Here is a 12,184-nt window from a genome sequence, read left to right as displayed (position 1 = left end):
TTGCAATGCTACAAAGGTTTTGTGGCACTAAACAGTTTATCTAGGGCCACAGCCTGACGGTTTGGAGAGCACACTGACAGCACCGACGATTGCCATCTTTAAGTCATTTACTAGTCTTTAACTTCTGCCTGTAAGCTAGTCTATGACAGGAAGCAGCTGCAGTCTTTTTAAACCGCAGTCGCTGACCTTAGGCGCAAGAGACTTGACCTGCCCTTTTGGCGACGGACGCTCAGCCTTCGCAGGCGCCGGGAAGCTCCCCCGGAGGCCGTCAGGACTCGCCAGCGCGCGCCCGGCACGCGCGCACGCAGAGCCTGGTCTCCGCTCCAGCCGCCTAGTAAGAGGACCCCGCTTGCGGAGCGCGCAGCCAGTTCGTCCGCCTTCCCCTTCGCCCAATGGTTGGCCTCCCGAAAAAGTGCCTGTCTAGTCGTTCTAAGGGTTCTAGTTTTGACGCTAAAAGTTACCCGTCATAAGTATATATAGCACAGGAATGAAAATGTTTCGTTTTGATGAACGTTGATGGCCTGGCCATGTTACAGTGCCTGCTGGATCAAGGCAGGCACTATTAAGGACAGTCGCATCCGGGCCCTCCGGCCGCAAGCTGCACTCCGAGCCAGGGGTCCTTCAGGTAGGAGGTCCTGGGTGACTTTGGACGTCCGCTCACCCTACTGGGGCGTTTTCTTAGTACCGGTCTTGAGGGTTGTTTCTCTTAGACGAGAGGCCTGTTCTGCAACCATGCTGCGCCAGATCATCGGTCAGGCCAAAAAGCATCCAAGCGTAAGTTCGTGACCCCTTTCCCAGTGTCTTCACTTGTTCACCTTTTATCAGGTTGTCACTCAGTCCCCTGGGGCTTCCTTCTTGACAGACAGTTAACGTTCCTTGAGGCAGAGTCCTGTCTCGCTTATGCTGCCCTCCTGGCTGTCCTAGGCCGTCGAGTTCTGACCTTCCCCGACGCACACAGTGGGGTTTGGGCTGGCAGGCGGAAGGTGAGGGATATCTTCGAGGAGAATATGCTAGTGAATGTTGAAACAATTTGGTTGGTGGTCGAGCCCTCTTGCAGGTTAGTCGGACTAAGAAGGGTACTTGTGCGCTCTGTGGGTTAGGGGGTCAGGTTCCGTATTAATTGTGCTGTCTTGTTAAGTATGCATTGAACCAACAGACCTTGTGGCAAATATAAGGGGATGTGATCTTGGAATCCTCAGTTTGTCTTGATATCTTGATATTTTTGGTAGCGCAGAGTTTAATATCAGAAAAACCCTTTTGTATCTCCCCCTTTCCACCAGCACAACGTGCTGTGGTCCTAAAACTCAATTACAGTCTTTAATCTTTATCTTAAACCCAGTTGCGTAACTACGCATTAAGCATTGGTAGCAGCAGGTATTGAGAGCGTATGCAGAAACCGGTATTTGTAGTAGGCATGTTCCTGTTTGTCATTCAGGCTCCATTTAACAGAATTTGTGGTTTTGAAACATCTGTATCTAGGCAAGCTTAACTAATTTGCCAACAGCTTATTTTTCAAGCTTGGTGATAAAGGAAGCTGGGCAATTTAATGGGAACATTGTATAAATATTGGCGAGGTGAAGAAAACTTGGCATCTTTTCTTGGAAATTTTTAAAATTTGAATTTAATTTTTTCCACATTAACCCAGAATCACCTTCGTATCCTTTCGAAATTCCATTTCCTTCTTTTAATCATAGTTATAAGAACTCTTACCTCAGTGTAAAGTCTACCTTTATTCAAATTTTAAACCAAGGTTTTTAAAAATAGCAGTTTGAGACGTGGGAATCAGTGTGTAGAAACTATTAAGCCTTTCTGTCGTCTGTCGACAGTATCTATCTGGGTGTTTGAAGATGGCTATTAATTCTTGTCCTTTTTGTGTTTGGTTCTAGTTGATCCCCCTCTTCATATTTATTGGAGCGGGAGGTACTGGAGCAGCACTGTATGTCTTGCGCTTGGCATTGTTCAATCCAGATGTCAGGTAAGTACTTAAAAATGTTTAGAACTTTGATTTCTATCAAGCTGGTATAGAGCCACCGTCTTACTCAGGAGGCAACATCAGGTAGTAAGAACAACCTGAATTTTGTAGTCATACAGTAAGTTCACATCCCAGTTCTACTGCTGTTAACTTACTTTTCCTGGTTCATGAAGTTATCTGAAGTTTCTCAGTCTCATTTTCTCATCAGTAGAGTAGAAGTGCTAATGCTGTCTTGTAATGTGAGGATTGAGATAGTAACAACCATTCTTATGAAATACTTAAACAGGTTACTGGTATAGGTAAATGTTTTTTGTCTGCTTTTCCACAACAGGTAGTGTTTCTTTTTGAAGATGGAAAGGTACAGGCAGCAAAAAGATTGAATCATTGTTATTCTATGCATATTTTTATATGTCACTTCACTGATGAAATATAAAACTTTAGTAAAAGCCAAGTTGAAAGATTCCTGTGACTGGGATAGAGAAAAGGACAACTGCTCCAAGAAACTCTGTGTTCTGCTTTCTTTTCTAATTAATTGCATGAGATTGCTTATGGATTCTGTTGCTGTTTCAACTCTATAATGAACAGTCTACTTCACCTAAGAAGAGAGATTGATAAATTCAAAATTTTCTTAAGAAGTACAAACTATTTTGAATAGTGTTTTGTTACTATAGCTGTTATTTTTTTTTTCAGTTGGGATAGAAAGAATAACCCAGAACCCTGGAATAAACTGGGTCCCAATGATCAATACAAGGTAAGCTACAAAATTGTTTCAGAATTACTGGAAGTTGTATTTTAATGAATTTTGTTATAGAGTGGTTTATTTTTTTGAAATTGTATATACAAGTAAAATTCCATTATAATGAACTTTGAGAAGCTTCTAGATTGTTCTGTGACATTAAAATGGCATATTTTTTTCCTAAAGATTTTGTCACATAGTTTAGATTCTGGCTGTGAAATTATAAGATAATGTCTCATCTCTGTTGATGAACTAAGAAAGAAAGGAGAGCTAACTATTACTTACAGTTTTCTTAGATCTTGGATAGCCTAGTGTAATGGTTCTCAGACTTTATTTGTACATAGGCATCAACTGAGAAGTTGTTGGAACACAGATTCTTCAGTTCCACCCCAAGAGATTTTGCTGAAGCTTGTCTCTTTTGGAGATGAGAATTTATATTTCTAACAAGGTTTCAGATGAATCTGATGTTCCTGGTCCCTGGACCACACTTTGAGTTACTCTAATCCAGTGTATGGTTTTGTTGGCTATTCTTTCTTGTTGGTATGGTTGAAATATTTCAGGTGAGGAATAGTAGAAGAAATGAAAGTCAGTACTTAAATTTTATCATGAACTTCTGGACAAGCTTTTTAACAGCTTTCCTAAAGAGTGGTTTGTGGAACTACTTTTCCAAAGAATGATTTATTCATGGTCTGAGACCATTTATTTATTTTACTAAGATACAATTGACATACAGTGTTTTGTAAGTTTGAGGTGTACTATCTATTGGTTTGATGCATTTGTATCTTGTAATATGGTTACTACCCTAGCATTAGCTAGCACCTTTATCATATCATTAGTGCTTTTTTGTATTGAGAACAATTAAGATCTAGTTGCTTAGCACCTTTGAAGTTTATAGTACAGTACTATTGACTGTAATCGCTATATTGTATATTAGATCTCTAGAACCGATTTACTGGTTGGAAGTTTATATTTTTAAACATCTCCCCAGTAACCCCACCCCCCAGCCCCTGGTAACTGCCATTCTACTCTGCTTTTACAAGTTCAGCTTTTTTAGATCCTACTTGGAAGGGATATCATACAGTATTTGTTTTTCTCTGTTTGACTTTACTCATCTACCATAATGCTGTCGAGGTCCATCCATGTTGCTGCAAATCAGAGACCATTTATTGATTCCTCAAACATAACCTTATGTATGTGTGAAACTCTTTCATATGAAAACAAACCCTCACAATGTCAAAAACCAGGGCAGCTTTAATAGGGTATCATTCACATACCATACAATTTACCCATTTAAAATTTATAACTCACTCAGGAACTTTGCATGCTACCAGACTGCTTCATCAAAAGAGAGAAATAGTTTGCTTCACCACTGTAAGGAAGACGTGCCCCCATCAATGAGTATCCAGGACCCCTTAGCAAATATACCTCCATGTTGAAGATGGATGCTATCATCATTGGTAACAGCAGTTTTTAAAATAATTAAGCACCTTTTGCTGATTCCAAGCTTTTCACTCAACCTTCTGATTGTAATTTGGCTTCCAACTGTAAACTAATCTTATAAAACAAAACCAAAAATGTACTGGTGAAGCTGGAATGAGCCATTTAATCTGTATGAGCCAAAAATGATAAATAGGCATCCTGATTTCTTTTTCTCTCTTACAAGTTTGTTCAAATTAATTCCATTCTAGAAAAATTCCAATATGCTTTTAAAAAGAAAGAAAAGAAAACAGGCCTTCCTTCCACCAAAGAGCATATTGGAGTCTCTGGATATGTGTAGTTCAAAAAGCTTCCCAGGTGATTCTGATAATGAAGTCAATTACCAACGCCCAGGAACATAACACATGCCATTATGAAGTCATGTGAATTGGAAACGGAATGTTATTGCAACAAAAACCTAATGTGTTTGGCATAGATTAGTTTCTAAATAATTATGACACTGGTAATACTAGAGACGGGAAAGATGATGAGTCATGTAATGGCAAAATATTTGACAAAGTGCCACCTGCTATAACTTGGAAGATAGACCATGTGCCTAAAGAGCTTGTTATAGAAAAAAATTTTGGAAAACAGGATGGTAGTGGACTATTGCTGCCTGTATTTGCCAAGAGATGAAATTGTAGAATGGAGCAATTTGCAAGCAGAAAGAGAAGGGAGCCAAGTCCAGAGACTTGTGAGCCTAGATAAATAAAGCCTACTACTGCTTCTAAACCTGAACAGTGAGGTAGACTAGATTTTTCTACCTATCATTCACTACCCCTCATGTAAGATAATTTTTTTTGGCTTATTGACATTAGATTGGGCCACATGACTTGCTCTGGCAAATTGTAAGTCAGGGGAAGGGATATCTGCCACTTCTGAATGAGTGTGTGGTTTCCCATTGTTTTTTTCCATTTGTCATGAGACAAAAACTGACAAATCAAGGGTTGTTCATTTAGCCTAGGATTGGAATGAAGGGAACAGAACACGGAGCAGTTTATAAATGTTCTATGAGTGAAAAATAAACCTTTGTTGTTGTCAGCCTCTAAGACTTGGGGGTTATTTGTTACCACTTTGTAATCTAGCAGAAGTTAACGAGTACAAATTAGAGGGGACTGGATTAGTATTTAAGTATCAAAGGCCCAGCAACACTCCTCAACTGCCTAAAATGCCCCAAAGCCAAGATCAGAGTATGTTGTGCCTTCCTAACAGTTGTTCCAGAGACCTTCAAGGTAGCCACCATTATTACATTGAGAAAAAGAATGGAGATGTGGAAGCTGAAAATTAAAGCAGATTTGAAAATTACTTCAACAGAGGATTTGAATACTGGCACATGGAATAATACATCAGAAGTCTGCTTAATTTTGAGGAAATTGGCAAAGATACCATGACATTTCCACTCTGCCTGGGGTGTAGGGGCTTGATCCTGTTTCTTACTGTTTGGCAAGTCATATAACTTCAATTGCCTCTTATAAAGTAAGATTTAGTAAGGTTGTGATAATTCACTAACATAAAAAGTATTCTCACAGTACCTGGTATCTATTAGAAAAGCCTAACAAATGTTTTCTTCTTAATTTATAATCTAATTCCTTTTATAAATTTTCTCTCTAATTTAGCATGCTAGAGATAGCACAGTTTTAATAACTTCATAAGAGAACACTGTTAGAACAAAGAATACTGCTTTAGGGCTTACTCATACTTCTCTGTCTGTAAAAGTCTGTATGTGTACCTTGATAAACTTTACAACCTGGGAAACAAAGAGAAGAACTTGAAGAAACAATAGATCCAGATTTATGAGCTTGCTTAAAAACCTGAAGAAAATGTTGATTCTGCAATTTTGGTTCTTTTAGAGTTAAATAGTGTAGTATTCAAGTAATTAAACACAAACTTTTCAGTGTTTGGCACAAGGAGGAGTAAATCCAAGATTATAGCCTTATTTGGGCTTCTGTACAAATCCTGATGTTTCCTCAGTAGAAACTGGAGCAGTTTAAATATAAAGCATTAAAAAAAGTTATTGAGAGTTAGAGGCGGGTTTTTTTTAAGCGATCATACATTTATTTCTAAAGTTAATTTTAGTTGAATATAATGACATTTTTGGAAAGACAAAATATCCAAATACAATGTTATTTAAATACAGTATTATTTAAAAGCTTTTGTACCAGAGGTTGTCCGGTGTCAGTTTGATATTGATGCAGTCTGGGTTAGGAGATTAAGGAAACTTCTAAGTGAGAGACAGAGAAAATAAAATAGAAAAGCCATCAGGGCAAGCCTGTTTATGCCTAAATAGTTAAATAAACCACACAGCAAAGCATTATCCTACATTATGAGCCTATCTTGGTTGCTATAAATCTCTCCTATCTAAATTACAGTATTTAACAAACCAAGTAAGCATGATAATTCTTAGTATTCGTCTGTTCTGTTGGAGATTTCTATGCTTAGTGAAGATGGAAATAAAAACATAATAATTGGAAGTACACAGTACACATCAGAAGGGCCTCTTAATTCACATTGAATGGAAGAATTTTTTATAGGTTCTAACTAGCAGATTATACTAACACTCCTGTTTTGAGGTAGATTGAATATTTTTACCTTACCAAAACCATTATTTAAGGACTGGAATTTTAGTATCTTTTGTTGAGTGACTTTCACATTGTTAAATATTCATAGTGGAAAATTAATGTCTGTAATTGTTGTTATAGAAAGCTGAATAAAAAGAATTCTAAAACTTCTGTACCATCTCTGTGTATCAATAGATTATCTAAAATATTTTTTTTCTTTTCCAAGTTCTACTCAGTGAATGTAGATTACAGCAAACTGAAGAAAGAAGGTCCAGACTTCTAAATGAAATGTTTCACTATAAAGCTGCTAAGAATGAAGGTCTTCCAGAAGCCATCCGCACAATTTTCCACTTAACCAGGAAATATTTCCCCTCTAAATGCACAAAATCATGTTGGTGTATTGTATGGGGTTACACTGATTAATAAATACCTGAAACTTGATATGTGTCACTATTTAATGCTGAAAATCTGCTCTGAACTTTGTACCTAGGGTGTAGGAACTAAAATACTAGAATTTAAGGATTTCTTAAATTTCTACATATTTGTATTATTTGAAAATAAGGTTTTAAGCTGCTCAGTGAAACATTTTGTGTGTTGGTCATTGGTAACTTCACTAGAGCACATTTAACAACGAACTGGAAATTATACAGAGGAACATGGGAAAGAATATTCAAACTTTTTTGGCATTGGCAGAATGGAAACCTCTAGATTTTTGTTGCTGGCTGGTGTTAAAGTATATGCAGTTGTTAACACTGGTTTTTACTGTGGCATTCCCTTTGTTTAAGATTCTAAAGATTATCAGTTGCTGTGATCTGTCTGGGGGTTAGAGTCAGAGCTGAGTTCATCACTGCTAACTATGAAGCTATTGGCCAAAAACAGATCTTGAGAACTTCTGGTGAGTCTTGGCAGGTTTTCAAAGGCCATGAAGTACATTATTAGCAGTTTTAAGGTGGGGAAAATGTGATAGTTATCTTTTTGAAAATGGGCTATGAAACTAGAATCTGCTTGGAGAAAATGGTAATGTGTATATTGATGTTACATGGCTCAGGACCATTTAGCCAAGTCTGAAATGATCCAGTGAGTAAAAAAATCTCCCATCATATCATAGAAACTTGAATTTGTGTTAAACTTTGATAGCATCCTCTGTGTTCAGTATTCTTGGATTTTTCCCACAAAAGAATGAATGTTAAATTCGGCATGAAATATAGTATGTATTGAAGAAAATACATCCTCATACTGCTATTTGAGAAGCTATAGTGCCAATAGAAGTAGATTGTCACTTAGGAGTGCATCAGATGTCAATGCTGCCAGCAAAGATAATGGACTCTTTTTTCCTTACATGAATTTGTTTAGAATTGTGCTAGTTTACTGTGCTTATTTAATCACACAACAGATTGCTTTGTTAATTACTCATTTAATGAGGTCACCAGGTAAAGCTACATTTAAATACAGACATCTTGGGTTAGCATTTATGAATATTTAATAAGTTGCAGTTTTTAAAATGTACCAATACTTTATAGTAGGCACTTGAAAAAAGACAAACAAAATTATACCAAATTTAATTTCTTTCAAGTTCATTAATGCACCCTGATCAGGTTTTAGCCCTGTTCCACTAAAAATACTTACGTAAAGGTCATTGATGACCGTCATGTTTCTAAATACGTAAGTCAATTACCAGTATTCAATTTACAGTGACAGTTCACACAGCTCCTCCTTGAAGTATGTCGTTACATTAGTCTCTATAACACCACACTGTTTTTGTTTGCCTTTTACATCAGTCGTTTTTCTACTCAGTCTCACGGTGGTGCACTTTGATCTTCATGACCTTTTAATGTTGGTATGCCCCAAAGCAGAAACACTGGGCTTTTTCACCATCTGCAATCTCTTCAGTCTCCTGTCTTCAAATGCCTTTCTTTAGATGTCCAAGTTAATTTTCAAACCAGGTCTTTTACCATAAACATGTATGTATACACACATACTGTATATGGATATTCACCTGAACTTTCCATCTGTCATTGGAATCTTAAACTTAACATATCCAGTTCTGAATTTGTGAACATCTCAATCCCCATGTGCACAATCTTCCCACTGTCTTGAGTCAAATCAGTTTATAGGAATTGCAGTAGTTCAGGCCCACATCCTTGGAGTCTTACATTAACTTTTAAAAAATATCCTATGTCCAATATATCAATGTCATCTATGCTCCATATTCAAAAGTATCCAGTATTTCACTATTTTTAACAATTCCTCCACTATTACCTTGGTCTTAAACTATCATCATCTAAAATGGTTTATTAAAATAACCTCTCAGCTGGTCTCCCTGTTGACAATCTGTTCTCAAAATGGCACTCAACGTGATCTTTAATACCCAAGTCAGAGTATGACAGTCCTTTGCTCTAAACCCTTGGTTCCTAACGGGCGCTGAAGAAATCTGAGGGGGCGTCTTTGGTCCAAGACATATTAATCAGGCAGTGGGGACCAGCTGCCTCTCCCTCACAATACTCTCATGAGCGTGATGAAAGATTTAATTAATACTCTACAGTGAATTTGATCAAAGCCAAGGCAACTGTATCTGCATTCGTGTCAAAGCTTGACTTGTACAAACGAAATTTGAGTCAAAGACAATTTTTACAGTTTCCAAATCTTTCTTCAGTGGAAACAAATGATGACGACATTCTAGTTTATAGCCAGCATTTAGAAGGACTTAAAGAAGATTTTACAAATAGATTTCAGGATTTACTCAGCATGATTATTCCAGATGGGGGTCCTAGAATCTTCCTCGATCCTACAAATAGCAGAAGCATCACTGCAGGAGGAGTTGATAGAACTGTCAACAAAATGAAGAGCTGAAATTGAAACTAAAAATGGGTATCAAGAATTTTGGCTTCAAAGACAAATTCCAATATTATATCCAGCCTTATGGGCTATAGCAAAGTTTTTCATTATATTTCTATCATCATATTTAGCCAAAAGAGGATTTAGCATGGTTGGCAATCTACTAGCAAAGAAAAGAAAGAAATTGTCAATAGTGAAATGTGGCAATTTAAGATTGCTGATGACAAAAAATGACACCAAACATTGAAAAATTAGTGTCATTTCACCAAGCTCAACCCTCTCACTAATGCAGATTTCATTAATTTTTAAAAATACTGCATACATTTTTAATTTTTAAAATTTTAATTATACTTTGAGCAATACATTAATATTGTTTATTCTAATAAAATAATTTGAAAAAATGTGTTCTTATTTTATATACAGTATAGTATAATTCATGTAAGGGGGCATTATCAAATCACTCTTTGAAAAAGTTGGTACTGAGTCAAAATAGGTTAGGAACCTATGCTCTAAACCCACCAACATTTCCCCATTTTACTCCATAAAAGCTAGAATGCTTAAACTTTCTGACTCTACTTTCTACTATTCTCTACTTTGCTTACTAACATGCTTCCACCAAGTAAATTTCCTTGATCTTCCACAAACAAGCATATTCCTGCCTCAGGGGTTTGCCTTTTCCTGGCTTGGAATTCTTTTCCCCAAATATTGGCATGGCTCATTCTCACTTTTTTCTAGTATTTGCTTCATTGTCACCTTTCCAATGAATCTTTCTCTGTCCAGAATTTTGCACCGAGCTTCACCCTCATCACTTTTTATCTCCTTCCCTTCTTTATTTTTCACTTCAATGTGTATTACTGTCTAATATGTAATTAGCTTATTTACCTTATTTAAAATATTTATCCCTATTAAAATGTAAGCTCCATGAAGACAAGTACTTTTTTTGTTGATGTATCAGTATGTAGCTTATAGTTGGTGTTTACTTCAATATTTTTCAAGTGGATAAAAGGCCAGTTCATCAAGCAGTCCAAAATAGAGTAACTAGAGTATCTTTGTTAATGCCTCATCTTAATGAGGTCACCAGGTAAAGCTGCATTTAAATATAGATATCTTTGGTCAGCATTTATGAATACTTCATTAAGTTGCAGTTTTTAAAATTTACAAATACTTTACAATAGGCACTTGAAAAAAGTCAAGCAAAAATTATACTGAATTTAATTTCTTTCAAGTTTATTAATGAACCCTGATCAGGTTTTAGTCTTAATTTCCAGTAAAAATACTTAGATAAAGTTCATTGATGACCTCCAAGTCTCTAAATTCATGTCATTATCATTATTCACTTTACATTAACAGTTGACACAGCTACTACAAGTGACTCTTGATGGAGGCAGAGAAGCAAAATTGGAGATGGTGGCATAACCTTTTCCAAAAGGGACTCTGAGCTATAGTCTTATCACCACTCCCAGTTGATAATTTTTAATAGGTCTTCTTCATTTCCTACAGGAGCATTATGTTTGTAATAAAATGGCATCTCCTGTCCTGGAATATGAAGTCTATTTTCTTATTTTGCAATACTTCAGTCAAGTTGAAACTGAATGAAGAAAAGAAAATAAATACTGGCAAAGCAAGAGCTAGTTCTTCAAGAAAATAAGCAAAATAAATAACCCCCTAGCCAGACTTATCAAGAAAAAAAGAGTCTACTCACATAAACAGAATCAGAAATGAGAAAGGAAAAATCACTATGGACACCACAGAAATACAAAGAATTATTAGAAAATACTATGAAAAATTATATGCTAACAAACTGGATAACCTAGAAGAAATGGACAACTTTCTAGAAAAATAACAACCATCCAAGGCTGATGCAGAAAGAACCAGAAAATCTGAACAGACCAATTACCAGTAATGAAATTGAATTTGTAATAAAAAACTACCTAAGAACAAAACCGCTGTACCACATGGTTTCACCACTGAATTTTATCAAAGTTAGTGAAGACCTAATACACATCTTCCTTAAAGTTTTCCAAAGAGTAGAAGAAAAAGAAATTATTCCAAACTAATTCTATGAGGCCAGCATCACTCTAATACCAAAACCAGGCAAAGACAAAAAAAGAAAATTACAGACCAATATCCCTGATGAACATAGATGAAAAAATACTCAACAAAATATTACCAAACTGAATTCAAAAATACATGAAGAAGATCATCCATCATAATCAAGTAGTATTTATTCCAGGAATGCAAGGATGGTACAACATTCAAAAATCCATCAACATCATCCACCACATCAACAAAAATAAGGATAAAAGCCACATGACCTTCTCCATAGATGCTGAAAAAACATTTGACAAATTTCAACATCCATTCATGATAAAATCTCTCAACAAAATGGGTATAGAGGGCAAATACCTCAACATAGTAAAGGCTATATATGACAAACCCACAGCCAACATTATACTTAACAGTGAGAAGCTGAAAGCTCTTCCTTTAAGATCAGGAACAAGACAAGGATGCCCACTCTCCCCACTTATATTCAACATAGTACTGGAGATCCTAGCCATGGCAATTAGACAACACAAAGAAATAAAAGACATCCAGAGTGGTAAGGAA

General features: G+C 36.4%; 1 protein-coding gene across 1 annotated transcript; it reads left to right on the top strand.

Annotated features, from left to right (window-relative positions):
* The first annotated feature begins 614 nt into the window (after nt 1–614).
* On the top strand, nt 615–7,183 carry NDUFA4 (NDUFA4 mitochondrial complex associated). Its single transcript, XM_036894534.2, has 4 exons — nt 615–774; nt 1,887–1,975; nt 2,663–2,723; nt 6,969–7,183. Exons 1-4 carry the CDS (start codon nt 733–735, stop codon nt 7,023–7,025), a joined length of 249 nt encoding a protein of 82 aa, XP_036750429.1. The 5' UTR covers nt 615–732; the 3' UTR covers nt 7,026–7,183.
* The last annotated feature ends 5,001 nt before the right edge of the window (nt 7,184–12,184 follow it).

This window comes from Manis pentadactyla, chromosome 7 (genome assembly GCF_030020395.1).
Source record: "Manis pentadactyla isolate mManPen7 chromosome 7, mManPen7.hap1, whole genome shotgun sequence".
In the NCBI taxonomy this organism is placed as follows: domain Eukaryota; kingdom Metazoa; phylum Chordata; class Mammalia; order Pholidota; family Manidae; genus Manis; species Manis pentadactyla.
This window is presented reverse-complemented; position numbering and strand designations above follow the sequence as displayed.